Raw genomic sequence first — 17679 nt, 5'->3', positions numbered from 1 at the left:
GTTTAATGTTCCTTTTGTTTTCTCAGGCAATTTCTCCACAGTGAAGAAGCCAAGGATTATTTTGACAACAAATCTGCCCCCCAAACACAAAGCCAAAGGAAATCTGTTAGAAGGAAAGAAGCACCACTTTGTGCACTGTGATTTATCAGTGCAGAACATGCTTGAGTTTAACCCAAACACAGCACAGTCAAGGCAGGTCCAAAGACTTCACCAAGACTTGAATCAAACCCTTCAAACCTCAGTGCTCAGTGTTACTGCAGGGCAGCCACAAACCAGGATGCAAAGGCTTGGGAGAACAGTGGGAATTCCACACAGAGCAGGGAAACTGTTGGCACAGCAAGGACAGGGGGGAAAGCACGTGGATTGAACACAGCATTGTCACAGGAACAGGTTTCCTGAGGCACAGAGAGAGGGAATCAAGGCATTCACAGGAGCAGCTTTTGGTTTGTCCTGTCTGGGGGATATCTGAGATCTGCCACCATTCAGATTTACAAGTGATTTTCCAGCCATTTTTCATTGCCAGTGGAAGAACTTCCTCAAATGTGTTTATCTGAGTGCCAGAAATTTCCATTGCAAGGCAGATGAAATGAATAAATAAATTAACAGACTCCAGAGCATCTCAGCAACAAATATCATTATCAGGGCACTTTGGGCAGACTCTTTTTCTTTGGGAATGGGCTGGTTTGGGCAGCACAGCTCCATCACAGGCTGCTTGGAGTGACTCCTGCTGTTGAAAACACCAAAGAGCTACAAATAATTCTCCCACCAAAGCAGGGAAAAGGTTGCAAATTCTGATTGGCACTTACATGGCTGTTGAGCAAACTGCTTTTGTGTGATGTAATCCCTTCACTTTTTTGTAGGTTTTCAATCGCCATTTCAAGCTAAAGAAAATGTGCACAGGAAAAAAAAAAGGGAAAAAAAAGAAAAAGAAAGGAAATCAGATAGTTAGCAACAGCCAGGATTATTGTTTCTTTATTAATATTTGAATGATTAATGCTTTATATCAACAAGCTTGTGGAAAAAGAGGCAAACAGATGAGCACAGTCCGTGTGGATGAAGCTGCAGAGGAGTTACTGGGACATGCAAATGGACACACAGCAGGAACCACCATGGGGTGACAGAGCCAGGCCAGGAGGGGGTTTATCTCCCACTAAAAGCACTGCCCACTTCTAAAAAAAAGCAATTTTCCTTCTCCTAAATGGATACACAGCAGGAACCACCATGGGGTGACAGAGCCAGGCCAGGAGGGGGTTTATCTCCCACTAAAAGCACTGCCCATTTCTAAAAAAAGGCAATTTTCCTTCTCCTTTCCCCTTCCTGCTGAGGACAAACCATCACCAGACAGATCCACTGCAGCAGGTCAAGGATTTGCTGCAGTTTTACTTTCCAAGGAGAACTGGCAGGAGTGACTTTGGTTTTCAATCTCTTCATATTCTGTCAAAAGCTAAAAGAAAACTCAATAAAAGGGGTGCAAGGAGGGCTGGCACAGAGAGGGCATGAGCTGCAATGGGCAGGGCTCTGAGACACTGAGGAGAACTGCAAAGGGGTTGGAAGGAAGAAGCAGGTTTTGATTGAGTGAGCTCTGCCCCAGCAAACAGGAGGGCACATCTTGATGCTCCCTGTGCTCACTGCTGTTCATCTCAAGGGGGCCCAGCTGGGGCCTCCTGGCTCTTGAAGAGCTCCCTCTGTCTGGCTCCTGTCCTGCCTTCATCCCAGCTGTGGCTGCTGCCTCTGCCCCAACCCTCTCCTGAACCCTTCTGGTCGTCTCCTTTCTGCTCCTGGCACTCCCTTGGCAGATCCTTGCCAGGTGGCTGCTGCTCCCAGAGCTCCTCTTCAAGCTTTTTGCAAGAGAGGAAGGCAAAAAAAGCCCTCAAACATTGAGGGACTTGTAGGAGCAGAACCTGCTGTGCCTTCCCAGCAGATGTTCTCCAAACCCTGGGAGTGCAGGCAGGGCAAGGCAGCACATCTGCCAGGGCAATCTCCAACATCTGTCCTCATTTAGCACACATCTCCTCTGCAGGCACATGCCCAAACCATCTGCAGATGATGTGGCTGTGGCCTCCTTCCCATCCTCACAGTCTGCTCTGACTCACCACAGGGTGAAGATAAAGGCTGAGATAAAACCAGCCCTTTACAAACCCAACCTCTGTCTCAAAGGTGGGACAGCAGAGCAAACCAGCCCCAGCTGCTGAAGGGACACCCCAGAACCAAAGTGCCACCTCCAGGGGTGAACGTGGCACTGTCCAAGCACAAAGCCCTTGGTCTCCACCCCAAAGTGCCACCACTGTGGCACCTCTCAGGATGTTGTCACCCAACTCAAAGCAGGGCCAGTCTAAGAGGAGCTTTTTCTTTGAGAACACTCTCACACTGCTGTGCCACGAGGAACCAAAGCCTGACTGCTGACACAGCCTTCAGGAAATGAGTCAGGGCTAGAGGGAGACCCCATTTCCTTCCTCTCCTCCAGCTGGTTGAGCAATCCCTGTTACACAAGCCCAGAAACACTCCCTGCCCCTTTGGCTGCTGCTCAGTGTCCCACACAAAGGGACACCTCCCACCTGCAGCAAAAATAATACAGGGGAAAGACTAAAAGCTCTTCAACAGCCCTGCAGGAAGGTGAGGAGCTCTGAGGACCCACTTGTGGGACATCCCAAGGGCTTCCTCTTGGTCCAGACTGATTTAGATGCAGGTTCAAAGTGCTGTGTTGGCACAGACACTGTCCAGGGCTGTCCATGGAGCAGAACATCATTACTGAGCAGATATGGAAGACAGGTTTCTTTGAATATTGGAACATTTTTTTACTGTAAATGCAGCCTTTCCCAAACACCCCTCAAGCTCCTGAGGCAGCTCTAAGACCACTGATAATTCTGAAGCTTTGAAGTTCTTGGTCTCCTCTGGAAATACCCTCCTTGCTTTCCAGGGCTTGGAGTCAGCTCTGCCCCAACCCTCAACACCCCATTTTCCACCCAGCTCCAATCCCTCTCCTTCCCCATTCCTGGCTGCTGCCTGTCCTGTTGCCCAGCCCTCCCACCACTGAGATTCACAGATATGTATTCAAAGACTATTCTGAGTTGGAAGGACCCACAAGGACCATCGAGTCCAACTCTTAAGTCAATGACCCACACAGGGGATTGAACCCATGACCTTGGCATTATTATAACCAAGTTTTCACCAACTGAGCTGATCTCAGGGTCTATATATCCACCCCCTGTCTGGTGCACCCCAAGGCCACATGGAAGGAGCTCTGCTTTCCTTTCTCTCCACACAGCTCCTAGTCCTGCCCCACCACATCCTGCCAGCTCTCTTTAACATCAGCTTTTCCCCCTCTCTGTTTAGGCAGGACATTGCAATGAAAAATATTGTTCTGCCCATTGACTGGATTCAGTCCCTGCTCTCCTTAAGCCACCCATCCACATTATGGGTGTCTGGAGAACCTGCCCCAGCCCTGGCAGTGTCCAAGGCCAGGCTGGAGCAACCCCGGACAGTGGGAGGTGTCCCTGCCCATGGCAGGGGTGGGACTGGATGAGCTTTAAGGTCTCTTCCAACCCAACCAACGATTCCAGGATTATGTGGAATTCTAGGAAGTTATCATGGCTCTGCTCTATCCCCTCCAACTGTGCTCTGTGCTGGAAGAACTGAAAGCCACACACAGACAGACCCCTGGACTATCTGCCAGGCTCTGTTCCACCCTCTTCAGCCCCTCCACAGACATTTTATGTTAAAATACCTTCAGAAAGTTCATTTCTACATGAAAGAGTGACTTTATCTCATTTTCATAAAGGTCACTTCCTGATTTTTCATGTTGTTTTACTGCACAGCCTTATCTCGTGTGACAGCCCCAGACTAAATCTGTGCATGGCACATTTCTATTGACACATTTTCACCATGGAGATTAAAAAACCCCAAACACTATAAAAAAAAAAACAACCCAAAACCCAAGAGATGTTGTGCAGCTTTGCAAGGCACAGTCCCACGCAGGTGACAAGATCAGCAGCTGCTTCCTCCCAAATAACAAAACTCAAGGGCTCCAATGCTCATTTTTAACTATGAACAGTTGAAACACAAACACACAATTCTCACCCAAGAAATGAACCCCAGCTAACCCAGCATGTCATCTCCTCTTCCACCCAAACCAAGGGCTTGTCCCCTTTCCCTACCTAAGGCTGCATTTACTCCAGCACAAGACAACCTTTCAAGGCACAAAGATGCAAAAAACATGAAGCCTAAATCCTAAAACTCAGAGGGAAAATAAACTTAATGCACAGACTCTTTGTATTATTAAACTTAACAGGATTTCCAGGAGTAACAGCAACAAACAGCTCCTGATTTTCTCCCTGGGTGATGCTGCTCTCATTTGAAATTCTGGCCACATACATTGAATTACACCTGATTTCTATTTATATTTACACACAAAAGTATAAACACACGTAAGTTTGGGGAGGAAGGTGAGCAGTGCCCCAGGATTCCCAAATCAATCCCTGGGAGCTTCCAACAGCAGCAAGGCTGTTTTGGGTGAGTATCTGAACCCCCAGGCCCACACAGCTGTACAGCTGGGCTGCCAGCACCTCCTTGACAGCAGAAAGGACAGTATTTTTAAAAAAGGAGAGCTTTAAACCATTTGTTTGATCAGTATTATCCCTAAAGTACATTTCCTGTAAGATATGGCAGGGACAGAATACACAATGGTGTAGGAGATACACATACAGAGACTTTTGGATCACTGTGCACTTGGCATGATCAGCTTGACATAACATATGTGCTAATTATGCACTGGGTTAGTGAAGAATTTTTCAGGTCTGTTCATGATTAAAAATATATTTCATTACTTTGGGTAAGTCAAGCCTCGTGTTAGAAAATGTAAATAGAAAACGAGGTTAGAAAACGTAAATAGAAAACGATGTTAGAAAACGTAAATAGAGACAAATGTGTTGCATTGGGAAGCCAAAATATTTTGCCTGGGGGGAAAAAAAAGAAACCCACAAGGCCACAGAAGATTAATAATTCTGTATAATTCCAGTGATCCACTTGGGAAGTCTGACAAGTCTCTGCCCAGCACGAGGGATGTTCCAAAGTTTAATTCAAAAATTGGTGTGGACCACCAGTGTGTATTCTCTCCCTTGCACTCATGGCACGTTATAGACATACACAGGAAGGTTTATTTTATTGTCTGAAGGCTGTTCAGTGCCCCTGGAACAACTGGTGGCCCCCGAGCTGCACCCCCTGCAGGGCTACATACCGTTGCTGGAGAGGAGCGTGAGGTGTGAGACAGGGACTGCCTAGAGCTCTCCAGCCCCCCATGAATGAGACAGGCTCCCGAGCCGGAGATGATCTGACTGCCCCCAATGTCCATGGTGATGCCCACCATGTTGTGAAAGGGAATGGCAGGAGGAGAGGAGGATGTCGCTGTAGTCACCTGAGCTCCTCCTCCCTGCGCTTCGAAGTAGGGCGCGGTGCTGGCGGGGGCGTAAATCTGCGCCTCGCTGCTGTAGGAATAGGCAGCTCGTCTGTAGGGAACACAGGGAGAGATCAGCCCGTGGACGGGGGGGCACAGGGAACTCCACTGTGGGGGAGCCACCACCCCGGGGAGAAGCCTGGACTCTGCTCTCAGTGGGGGTGGTGGGGGTGAAATGCAGATTTGTGGTGGGAAAGGGTCTGGAGGGGAAGGGCTTGGAGGGGAAGGGCTTGGAGGGAAAGGGCTTGGAGGGGAAGGGTCTGGAGGGGAAGGGTCTGGAGGGGAAGGGTTTGAAGGGGAAGGGTTTGGAGGGGAAGGGTTTGGAAGGGAAGGGTTTGGAGGGGAAGGGTTTGGAGGGGAAGGGTTTGGAGTCAAAAGAGTCTGGAGGGGAAAGATCTGGAGGGGAAGAGTTTGAAAGGGAAGGGTCTGGAGGGGAAGGGTCAGGAGGGGAAGGGTCTAGGAGGGGAAGGGTTTGGAGGGGAAGGGTCTGGAGGGGAAAGGTCTGGAGGGGAAGAGTTTGGAAGGGAAGGCTCTGGAGGGGAAGGGTCAGGAGGGGAAGGGTCTAGGAGGGGAAGGGTTTGGAGGGGAAGGGCTTGGAGGGGAAAGGTCTGGAGGGGAAGAGTTTGGAAGGGAAGGGTCTGGAGGGGAAGGGTTTAGAGGGGAAGGGTTTGGAGGGGAAGGGTCTGGAGGGGAAGGGTTTGGAGGCAAAAGAGTCTGGAGGGGAAAGATCTGGAGGGGAAGGGTTTGGAGGGGAAGGGTTTGGAGGGGAAGAGTTTGAAGGGGCTCTGGAGAAGGGTTTGGAGGAGAAGGGTCTGAGGAGCAGCTGAGGGCAATGGGCTTGTGCAGCTGGGGCAGAGGACACTGAGGGGAGACTCCTCGGGGGCTGCAGCTCCTCCCGAGGGGAGGTGGAGGGGCAGGCCCTGAGCTCTGCTCTGGGACCAGGGACAGGACCCAGGGAAGGGCTGGAGCTGTGCCAGGGGGTTGGGATGGATCTCAGGGAAAGGCTCTTCCCCCAGAGGGTGGTGGGCACTGACCAGGCTCCCCAGGGCAGTGGGCACGGCCCCAAGGCTGCCAGAGCTCCAGGAGGGTTTGGACAACACTCTGGGGGACAGGGTGGGATTGTTGGGGTGTCTGTGCAGGGCCAGGGGTTGGACTGGTGATCCTTGGGGGTCCCTTCCAATTCAGGTCATTCCATGATTTTATGGTTCCATGAAAGTCAGTGCTGACAATGTTGATCAGCCCTGGAGCCAAAGGGATGGCAGAGCCCAGAGCTCAGCAGCTCCTCAATGGGGTGAGGATGGAAGACCAAGAGCATCCCAGGGGGTACCAGGCCCAAAATGGGGCACTGCAGACAGGGGAAGGAGGGAACTAGAAGAGGGGGGAGGCCCTGGCACAGGTTGCCCAGAAAAACTGAGGATGCCCCACTCCTGGAAGTGTCCAAGGCCAGCTTGGAGGGGCTTGGAGCAACTTGGGCTGGTGGAAGGTGTCCCTGCCCATGGCAGGGGGCAGAATGAGAAGGGCTTTAAGATTCCAACCCAGCTATTCCTTGATTCTGTGAATCCTTCCAACACCCTCATCCTCCTCTTTCAGCCACACTCTGGCTCCTAAAGCTGCCCACACCATGTGCTGGGCAGAGGGAAACCCCAGGGCAGGACTCCCTGGAGAGCAGCCCCTCCATGAGGACACCAACTCCTCCAAGGCTGGAGTCTGCTGAAACCACCCCATACACACCACAGAATGGGTGAAATGGTTGTTCCTGCTCTCCCTCCTTTTATTCCTGGGCAGTGCCAGGGTGGAAGGAGCCCAGGAGGATGGAAGGGCTGGGAGCTGGGGGGGGACAGGGCTGTGCTGCAGCCAGCAGGAGGCTCTTACATGGTTCCATTGGTATAAACAGCTTCTCCTCCTTCCACATACTGGACCTGGGCTGGATAAACGTGCTGCACAGACTGCACCTGGAACAGGCAGCAGAAAGTTCTGGATTGCTTGGGAACAGCAGGAGAAACTGCAGCTCACAGCCTTACACTGCTGCCAACCTCACCTTGGCCCTGAGGGTTTCTTTAGAAAAGAAAAAAATATAAAACAACCAAACCCCCCTCAAAGGAATCCCAAAGGATATTTTTATTTTCAAAGGCCAAATTAAAATAGATAAATAAGCTTTTGCTCCATGAGGAGTGGAAACAATGGAGCTGAGTTTCCTCAGCACTGACTAAGAGGGGTGAGATCATTGTAGCTCTTCCTCCAGAGGGGCTGGACTGTCCTCCTGCACCTCAGCCCCCTCTTTTTTGGCCTGGGAGGGATGTAGTTGCCCTCTGTCAAGTTTTTTATTTCCCCAACCAAATAAAAAACTCACTAAAGGAAAAACCAAATCACTGTCCACATGGAGCAGCACCACATATCACTGGTTTCTCAGGAAACCAGGACTGCAAAAGGCAAAGTTCAGATAAATAAAAATAACTGCTCTGGCACTGGGCCTTTCTCTGGAGCCACGTGCAGTCAGGAAATTTATCTGTGTAATTAAAAAAAAATCCCAAACACTTTGCCTCTGAAATGATCTTTCCTGAGGAGGATTGCTTTTTAATTTAACTTTGATTTAACAAATGCTTTTAAATGGCAGGTGAAAGCATCCATCAAATCTTCAAAAGCACGAATCCATCAAATCTTCAAAGCCATGAACTGCTACAGAGAAGGTTCTTTCTAAGCTATAAACGTCTTGAGAGTTCCTTTTGCCATCAGTCTAAGAAAGGAGGAGCAGGATAAAGTGATCCCAGTTCTCTGATTGCCCACAACTCTTTAATTAAGATTTTTCCAGCAGCTTCAAACACTGTGTGGGACATGAGGACCTGCTGACAGGGGTGTCCCTGAGTGGTGTCCCACCCCAGAGCATTTATTACCTGTTGTGGAACCTGCTGGACTCTGTTGGGAACAGAGATTTGCTGCATCTGAGCTCCTTTGGGAGCAGAGCCTGTTGCTTGGACCAACACCCTCTGGAAAAGAAGATACAGGAACAGACACTTACTTGGAGTCCTGAACACAGGTGGGTCAGGTGTTCTCTGCCAAACCTTCCTGGACAGCCCCTCCAGCAGCAGCAGTGGCAGCTCTTCCTCAGTGTCCCTGTGGTCCCCACCCTCCCAGGGCAATGCCAGCCTGAACTTGGGCAAAGCTGGACCCACAATTCCTGCCATGGATCATCTTTAAATCTCCACAAGAGGAAAGAACAGACAACAGCTGGTTGGTGAGAGGAGCTCAAATGAGGTTCAGCAGCAGCTAAACAAGAACCACTTCTCACACATTCACATTTCCCTCCTGAGGCTGCAAAGTTCCTTCTCTTACAGCTGCTACACCAAACCACACTCTGCCTCCTGCAACCCCTCCAAGGTGCCACATCCCTTTTGGTTTCTTCCAAAACCTCAGGTGGTTCTACATCTCCTCCCTTCAGAGACAGCTTTGTGCTGCCCTGTGATGGTCACTCTGCCTGTGCTCTGTCACCTCCACTGTCCCCCTGCTCCATGTGTCACCCTCCACACTCAGTCTGAGGTTGTCACTCATCTCAGAGTGCTCAGCACTTTGAAGATCCAGCAAAACAAAATAGGGATGTGGTGGATGGAAAGAAATGCTCCAGTGGGGCCTGTGGGAACAGAGCCAAGTGTCTGTATGGCCTTTTAAAGCTTCTCCAAGGGGACACTTCCTCTGTGGTTTGAGGCTTGAGAAATACCCAGCAGGACAAAGAGGGGCCAAACAATCCCACAGAAGCAACCTTGACAATTCCTGGCTGCCTTACACATACATATTTATGATTTTTAGCCCTCTGACACCCTCCCAACGTGCCCTTTGTAACAACCAGAAATGCTCTTCTAGCAGAATTACAGGAATATGATTTCCCACATTTCCAGGCAGCTGCTCCATTTGGGACAGACTGGAGACCCTGCAGCTGAGCCTGCAGTAAGGACACAGGTGATGTCAGCCATCACTTGCTCCATTTTGCCTCCAAAATTGGTTATAACAAGTGCAGGATGGGGACATGACAAGCCCTTTTTGAAGTCAGGCCTTGGTAGTGCCACCAACACCAAAGTCCCAGCAAGATCCTTTCCTTTCTCCAACTTTTCACCCATTCCCTGGCATTGCTTTTGCCAAAGGACACCCCTTTGGCACAGCTGCCCAGCTCAGGCATTCCTCACTGTCTGGGTGCTCCTACTGCCTTCCACCCAAACCAGTGGATCATCCCTAACCTGCAGGATGAGAACATCCTTCTCCAAGAGCCTCTGCTCACACTGGAAGGTGGACCAGTGACCAACAGCCCCAAAGGCTTCAGCCTGACACCACTGATGCTGCCAGCAGTTCATTCCTGGAGCTTTGTCCTGCTGGGGAGAAGGGAAGGCTCTGGATGCTCCTCCTCTTCAGCACCATCCCACAATCCTCTGGGTGCTCCTCAGTCCATGGATTCCACTCAGTGCTCCGTGTCCTGATGGGGTTTCATCACTTCATAATCCAAAGCTGATGGGTTTTCTGACCTTGGTCCTCATGTTGGCACAGCCAAATTCCCACTAATGATCCCTGGGACACCTGCCCAGCAATATCCACGTCATTGCAAGACAAACAAGGAATGTTCCCCAGGAGAAATGGAAGTTGGGAAGGCTGGGAGGTGACAGCAGAAACCCAAATCACTCCATGGGAATGTCCACAGCTCCTGGTGAATTGAATATTCCCACCAATTCACAATGTTTAATTGTTCCTTTCCACCAGCATCCCATGGCAGCTGCTCCTGCTCACTTGGGAGTTGGAGAAGGATGTAGCAGAGTTACACCCACCCATCCTCTTATTCCTCCAGCTTCCTGCAGCACAAACTTCTTTTGATAGTTCCCCAAAAGGCATAAAAAGGAACCAGTTTGACTTAACCCTTCCCGTTTTGCACTGGGTTGTTTCCATCCATCAGCTGAAGCCACTTCTGTCCTCTGGGACCTCCCAAGTGCATCATATTCATGGATATGAATCATGAATCCCACCCCCCCAATCAAAATGTCAGATCCACCTACCAGAGGAAGAGGCCATGGAAACATGGAGTGACAGGTTGGATTGTGTTGGGAGGGACCTTAAGGATCATCTCATTCCATGCCATGGGCAGGGACACCTTCCACTATCCCAGGTTGCTCCAAGCCCTGTCCAGCCTGGCCTTGGACACTCCCAGGGATGGGGCAGCCACAGCTGCTCTGGGCAACCTGTGCCACGGCCTGCCCACCCTCACAGGGAACAATTCCTTCCCAATATCCCATCTAGCCCTGCCCTCTGGTACTGGGAAGCCATTCCCCTTGTCCTGTCCCTCCATCCCTTGTCCCAAGTCCCTCTCCAGCTCTCCTGGAGCTCCTTTAGGCCCTGCAAGGGGCTCTCAGGTCTCCCTGGAGCCTTCTCTTCTCCAGGTGAACACCCTCAGCTCTCCCAGCCTGGCTCCAGAGCAGAGGGGCTCCTGCCCTTGGACCATCTCTGTGGTCTCTCTGGACCTGCTCCAACACATCCAGGTCTTCCTTCTGCTGAGGGTCCCAGACCTGGATGCAGCTGGACCAGTGGGGTCTCCTGAGGGCAGAGGAGAGGGGGAGAACCCCCTCCCTGACCTGCAGACCCCTCTCTGGATGCAGACATGGCCCCTCCACCCTCTCCCTGCACTGGCTCCCCCCTCACTTTCTCCACCCATGACCTCAGGACTGTTTGCAGCGACTGTTTCATCCTCTCCTGCTTTTATTGACACACCAAACAACGACAACAGGATATTAATCCGAAGCAAACACTGAGCTGGCATGGAGTGACTTCCTTGGGCAGCTAAATTAAAATCTAAACCTCCACATTTCAAAGCCTGCAGATTGATTGGTGGGGCCAAAACACACAAGGTATCAACAGCCTTTATCGACACAAACTCCAGCAACAGGTTGGCCCCAGCACCTCAAAGAGCTGATTAAAAACCCTCTCCCCACTATAAAAACCCTGGATTAAAATACATCTGCCAGCAAAACAGGGCCCTTCTCCATGGAAACAGCATTCCCAGCTGTGCACACCTTACCTGCTGAGAGGCTGGCACTGGCTGCACCACCGGAGCCTGCGCTGGGGCCGAAGGGTGAAGGGCCACAGAAGCTGCTGAGTCTGATCCACCCTCTGAACTCTGCATGCTCACTGCTGGGAGAGCACAGGGACATCAGGGAGGGTACAGGGACAGCAGGGAGGGTACAGGGACAGCAGGGAGGGTACAGGGACAGCAGGGAGGGTACAGGGACATCAGGCAGGGAGGGGTACAGGGACAGCAGGGAGGGTACAGGGACATCAGGGAGGGAGAGGAGCACAGGGACATGAGGGAGGGTACAGGGACAGCAGGGAGGGTACAGGGACATCAGGCAGGGAGGGGTACAGGGACAGCAGGGAGGGTACAGGGACATCAGGGAGGGGTACAGGGACAGCAGGGAGGGTACAGGGACATCAGGGAGGGTACAGGGACAGCAGGGAGGGTACAGGGACATCAGGGAGGGTACAAGGACATCAGGGAGCGTACAAGGACATCAGGGAGGGTACAGGGACATCAGGGACGGTACAGGGACAGCAGGGAGGGGTACAGGAACATCAGGGAGGGTACAGGGACATGAGGGAGGGTACAGGGACAGCAGGGAGGGTACAGGGACAGCAGGGAGGGTACAGGGACAGCAGGGAGGGAGGGGAGCACAGGGACATCAGGGAGCAGGTACAGGGACAGCAGGGATGGTACAGGGACAGCAGGGAGGAAGGGGAACACAGGGACATGAGGGAGCAGGTACAGGGACATCAGGGAGGGTACAGGGACAGCAGGGAAGGAGGGGAGCACAGGGACATCAGGGAGGAAAGGAGAGCACAGGGACATCAGGGAGAAGAGCACAGGGACATCAGGAAGGGAAGGAGAGCACAAGGACATCAGGTATGAAGAAGAGCACAGGGACATCAGGTATGAAGAAGAGCACAGGGACATCAGGAGAGCACAGGGACATCAGGCAGAAAGGAGAGCACAGGGACATCAGGGAGGGAAGGAGAGCACAGGGACATCAGGCAGGAAGGAGAGCACAGGGACATCAGGAGAGCACAGGGACATCAGGAAAGCACAGCCCCACACCAGGGGCAAAATCCCAGTGGAAGGTCCAGGGGAAGCTCTGGGAAGGAAAGAAGGCAGCTACCATCCCACACACAGGACTCCTTTTAGGCTTGGAGCTAATTTTAATGCAGTATTATATTAAGAAAAAAGAAAGTTGCCCAATTGTTTCGCAGAAAGGAGAGGGAAGGAACAGAAAATGCACTTCTATATATAACCGAAAAGTGGCGTTGGAAAATTATTGTGTCACAGTGAGGATCACACAAGATCTGGGAGAGTAAGAGCTTCTTTTGAAAATAATTTTTCTCCCCTCCCTTCTCACGTTTAACTACTGCAAAAAAAATTTTGAATCAAATCTAAGTCTGTGCCTGGAGCTTAGTTAAGGCTTTTCTTGGGAAAGGAGAGTGCTCAGCTTGGGGTGATAATCACAACGAGCAATCAAACATGAAGAGCAGAAAACCAGTGATTTACCATCATTTTAACCCCCTCAAGACACATCTCCACCCTCCCAGCCTTGCCCCCAAACAGCCCCAACATCTCCCTCCACTCCCACAACACAACCCTATGGAGGTGCCTCTGGAACCTTCAGATCCCCCTGGGCTGGTGCTGCCCCACCTCACTCAGCCACCTTGGGAAGCATCCCAAGGGCCATGTGGGCATTCCCTGGGCATGGAGAGAGGGCAAGAGGGCAGGGCTGAGCCCCTCCACCCCCAGGGTCTCCTGGTTCCCCCCCAGCCCTGTGCCACCAGCTGTGTCCATCCCTGTGGGACACAGGACATGTCCCAGGGGCCACTAAGGGATGCTCTGATGGACCTTCTTGGGAGCACACAACGTTATTTTTGTTTCTTTTGGGGGTGGGGGAGCCTCTTTTGTGTTGGGTTTGTTTCTCCTGCCAGTTTGCCTTTAAACCAGCACAGTTCCCAAAGGCAGGCCCTGGCAGGCAGAGACCCCCAAGAAATGTGGCCCTTCCAGAAAAGGTGGACAGAGAAGCCCTGGATTGCCAAGGATTTGTTATTGTTTTGTTTATCAGTGAAACATCCTGGATGAAGAACCATTCACTTCTCATTAAAGCCATCCTGTGCTTCCTGAGAACTGGAACCAGATCCAGATGTGCCATCTGTTAACCCTGATCTGTGCTGATGAAAAACTGACAACCCACACAGGATTCCTGTGCCCTGGGGAACCATCACAAGGTGCTACAAAGCTCTGCTGATGTCCTGGGAGAACAGCCACCAAGTCCACTGGCACCTGAGCCAAGGCTCCAGAGGGTGGATAAAGCATCAGCTTTCAAGGAAAAGAGGAAATGTGGGATCTGAAGTCTTTCACAGAATCCCAGAATGGTTTGGGTTGGGAGGGACCTTAAAGCCCATCCCTGCCATGGGCAGGGACAACTTCCACTAGCCCAGGTTGCTCCAAGCCCCATCCAGCCTGGCCTTGGACACTTTCAGGGATGGGTCGGGTCCCCTCTTAAACTTCTCAGCACTTTCCAGGGCAAGGAACACCCCTGGAGCTCCTCCCTGGACATGGGCTGCTGGAGCTCAACCTCCTGCTCATGGAGCTTTTTGGCAGTTCTGCCACATCCCTAAGAAAATGCCCAGGAGAGGACTCCCTCTCTCCTTCCATCCCATTTGTCACCATTTCAGTGTCCTGGATCATCCTCTCCCAGCAGAGAGGGCTCCAAAGCAAGTCCTGCTGCTTCCCAAGGATCTAAGCCTTGATTCTTCCCCTTAGATCTGGTCTAAGAAATAGAAGTTCATCCCAGCCAGTTCCTTCCCACTCCTGGCTGGGGTGAATCCTGCAGTTCTCCCACAGAAGTGACCAACACTAAAAGGTGTCTCGTGGCCTCTGAGGGCCTGTGACAGTCTGAGAACTTGGCAGCCCCAGCACTAGGGACTGCACAAAGTGAGGAGCTAATTAATAGTCTGAATCTGCTGGTGGGTCACAGGGAGGATCAGCTGCATCCACAGTTGAACTTCTCAGCTCCAGAGCTTCTTAGTGGGTTCAGAGGAGCAAAGGAATTCAGTTACTGTGGCAGAGGAATGAGCAGACCATGCATAGGGAATAAAATCACTGTGAGAACCAGGATGGTTTGGGTTGGAAGGACCTTAAAGACCATCCAGTGCCACCTTATTTCCAGATTATGAATATCATAGAATCATGAAATCCTGAATTCCCTTAAGGAAGGAACATTAAAGCCCACCCAGTGCCACCCCCTGCCATGGGCAGGGACACCTTCCACCAGCCCAGGTTGCTCCAACCTGGCCTTGGACACTCCCAGGGATGGGGCAGCCACAGCTTCCCCCTTGGTAACCTGTGCCAGGGCCTGCCCACATTCACAGGGAAGAATTCCTTCCTAATTTCTAACCTAAATCTAATTATCATACATAAACTTCAGTTTGAAGCCCTTCCCCCTTGCCCTCTCACTGCATGGCCTTGGAAAAAGTCCCTCTACAGCCTTTTTGGAGGCTCCTTTTGGACACTGAAATGAGGTGTCCTGACTCAACATTTTGGTGTTTCAGGGAGAGAACAGTTTAAAGCCCTGGTTGCTCAAGGGGCCACGTGCAGCATCCCAGCCCTGGAAGGCATCACAGACATCTGGATTCCAGGTTGCATCATCCCTGAATGAATCAGGCAGATAACGAGGCTGCTGCCTCTGGAAACCTTGTGTTTACACACAGCTATCTTGGTATCCAGGCAAACAGAGAGGACAGGAAAGGAAATGCAGAAAAAGCCTAATAACTCCTGGTGCTATTTCTGGTTCTGCCACCAGCTCCCACCGTGACCTTGGGCAGGACACTTCCCCTTCCCTGGGCTCCCACTCCTGAAAAAGCCACAATGCTCCTCTGGGCAAGATATTTTTCAAGCACTGGTCTCCCAGGGCTGTCAAAGCCTGAATGCCTTTCAGAAGGACAAGTGGTACCAGTACAAGCCTTGAGGGCTGATAAAAACTCTGGTTGTCACCCTTTCATTCATAAGACACCGTTGCCTCCATGTGAAATGGCCTTGCCTTTGTTAATCTCCCCTGCCTGAAGCAGCTCCAAAAGGCTGGGAAAACAGAGATAAGAGGAGCATTTCCAAGTATTTTCTACACTCAAACCTGCAGCCAGAAGGGAAGAAAAGGAGGGGGCAGCAGGAGGATCTCCCAGGGCCACTCCTGAGGGTTGTCCTCGAGTGCTGAGGAGGGAATGGAGCAGCATCTTCTGGTCCAGGGCCCCAGAAGAGGTTGGGGAAGGAGGGGGCTGATGCCACACTGTCCCAGTTCAGCAGGTGGGACCAGTTTATCCCTGTGTGGGTGTGACCAAAGCTGGGCATTCTAAACCCTCTGGGCCATTGCCCAGGAACTGTTCCCAATGGCCCATTGGCAGCAGCTGCCCAGGGCACAGCTGAGCCCTCAGGCTGGGAGCTGGCTGGGAAAGAAGCCTGGCAGAGGAGCTGGGAGAACTGCCCTGCAGGGACTCCTTGGCACCTCCACACCCACCTGAGGGCTCAGCTCTGCCCATGGGCCAGCAAGGATTCCAAAATCCCCCGACTGCCAGAGTCAGATCCCCCAGTGTGGAACTCCCTGCCCTGGGGGAGGCACTGGGGGCTCCCACCTGCACCTGAGGGGAGACAATCTTGGGGTTTGGGGACTTCTGGGACCTTTTCCTTGGATCCAGAGGAGGAGCAGACCCTGAACAGGAGGAGCCCCCACTCTGCCCAGACTGTGCAATCATCTGCACCAACAGGTTTGTCCCCTCCTTTTCCTTTGGCCTCAGAGGAACCACGTGGGGCTCAGCACAGGGGCCACCAACCCCCCCCTGTGTTTGTGCCCCAGGGAGTGGGTGGCACTGCTGGGGTTGGGGGTTAAACCCAATTTCTCTTTGTGCCATTGCATTGATTGTAATATTGTTATTAAATTGTAACTCTGACTTACAATCTCTCTTGTGGTGAGTTTGTTCCTCCTGCAGGTTCACCTTTAAACCAACACACACCCCCTGCAGGTGCCCCTGGTGCTCCCTCTGTGCTCTGCCACGCAGGACATGAGGGGGAACCACAAGTACTTTCTCACTGAATGTTTTAATATAAACCCTCAGCTCCTGAACACTCAAACATGTCTGGGAGCTGAACATCCAGAGCTCCATCATGTAAGAAGTGCCAGAGCAGGGGGCCTGCCCAGGGAATAGCTGGTTTATTTGTCTTTGCTGCTCTGGTCCTGACTCTGCAGGACATGTGGCACCAGCACCCAACCCAGGTTGCTCCAAGACTCCAAATAAAAAGGGATTTAAGTCCCTGCCTTCCTCAGGCCCAGGGTTCCTTCTGCTGGAATTGTGGCCAAACTACTTCATGTTTTTATACCTGAAGGAAAGATCACTATTTGAAATTAATATAAATCCCTCTTCACCTTATTTTAATTTTTTAAGAGCAGGTCACACACATCAGGGATGGGACTGACACCACTGTGGCTCTCACAGGTCTTGTGTTTGTTTTTATTTTTGGAAGGGGTAGATGTAAAACAAATCTGCTGCTCTACAGCAGCAACCAATGGCTGCTTTTAATTCAGAATAATCACAGGATGGGTTGGGTTGGGAGGGACCTCAAAGCCCATCCAGTCCCACCCCCTGCCATGGGCAGGGACACCTCCCACCAGCCCAGGTTGCTCCAAGCTCTGTCCAACCTGACATTGGACACTCCCAGGGATGGGGCAGCCACAGCTGCTCTGCCCAACCTGTGCCAGGGCCTGCCCACCCTCAGTCAGGAGCTTCAGTTAAAGACAATGTGACATTTTGTTTGATAAATGGGAGAAAAGTCTTACCATACTTTGTTGTTGGAAGCTTTGTGTGTTTCCTGGAGTATCAGTAATGCTGCTCTAACCCTGCCTGCTTGTTTTCTTTACAGTGACCAAACAGAGAGACCCAGAAAGGGGTCAGCAGAGCCTTCTCTTCCAGGTGAGGGCAGGGTTAAAATGCTCATTGTTGGGGTTATCCAAGTAACTGCTGCTAAATGAGCAGCTCTTTGCTGGATCCATGAAATAAATTATAATACAAAAAAGGCCCTGCCTTCCTAGATTGTACAGCTGACTGTGTAGAGCAAATCCCTGAGCACAGTTGTCAAGGGGCAGGGGCTGGAATGGGATGATCACAGAATCATGGAATGGTTT

General features: G+C 51.5%; 1 protein-coding gene across 7 annotated transcripts in view; it reads right to left on the bottom strand.

Annotated features, from left to right (window-relative positions):
• The window catches only part of RFX2 (regulatory factor X2), an 88592-nt gene that overhangs the window by 29635 nt on the left and 41278 nt on the right, over positions 1-17679 (bottom strand). For 3 of the 7 annotated variants that reach the window (XM_071578121.1, XM_071578117.1, XM_071578116.1), the window contains exons 2-6: positions 11496-11608; positions 8341-8433; positions 7322-7401; positions 5234-5501; positions 807-881 (exon numbers count right to left, since the gene is read on the bottom strand). In XM_071578121.1, the coding sequence (XP_071434222.1) occupies positions 807-881; positions 5234-5501; positions 7322-7401; positions 8341-8433; positions 11496-11600 (621 nt within the window). In that variant the 5' untranslated portion in view covers positions 11601-11608. The remainder of the gene's footprint in view (positions 1-806; positions 882-5233; positions 5502-7321; positions 7402-8340; positions 8434-11495; positions 11609-17679) is intronic. The other 4 variants (XM_071578119.1, XM_071578115.1, XM_071578118.1 and 1 more) reach the window with 4 other exon arrangements.

The sequence above is a fragment of the Pithys albifrons genome, chromosome 27, assembly GCF_047495875.1.
Source record: "Pithys albifrons albifrons isolate INPA30051 chromosome 27, PitAlb_v1, whole genome shotgun sequence".
NCBI classification, from domain to species: Eukaryota; Metazoa; Chordata; class Aves; order Passeriformes; family Thamnophilidae; genus Pithys; species Pithys albifrons.
This window is presented reverse-complemented; position numbering and strand designations above follow the sequence as displayed.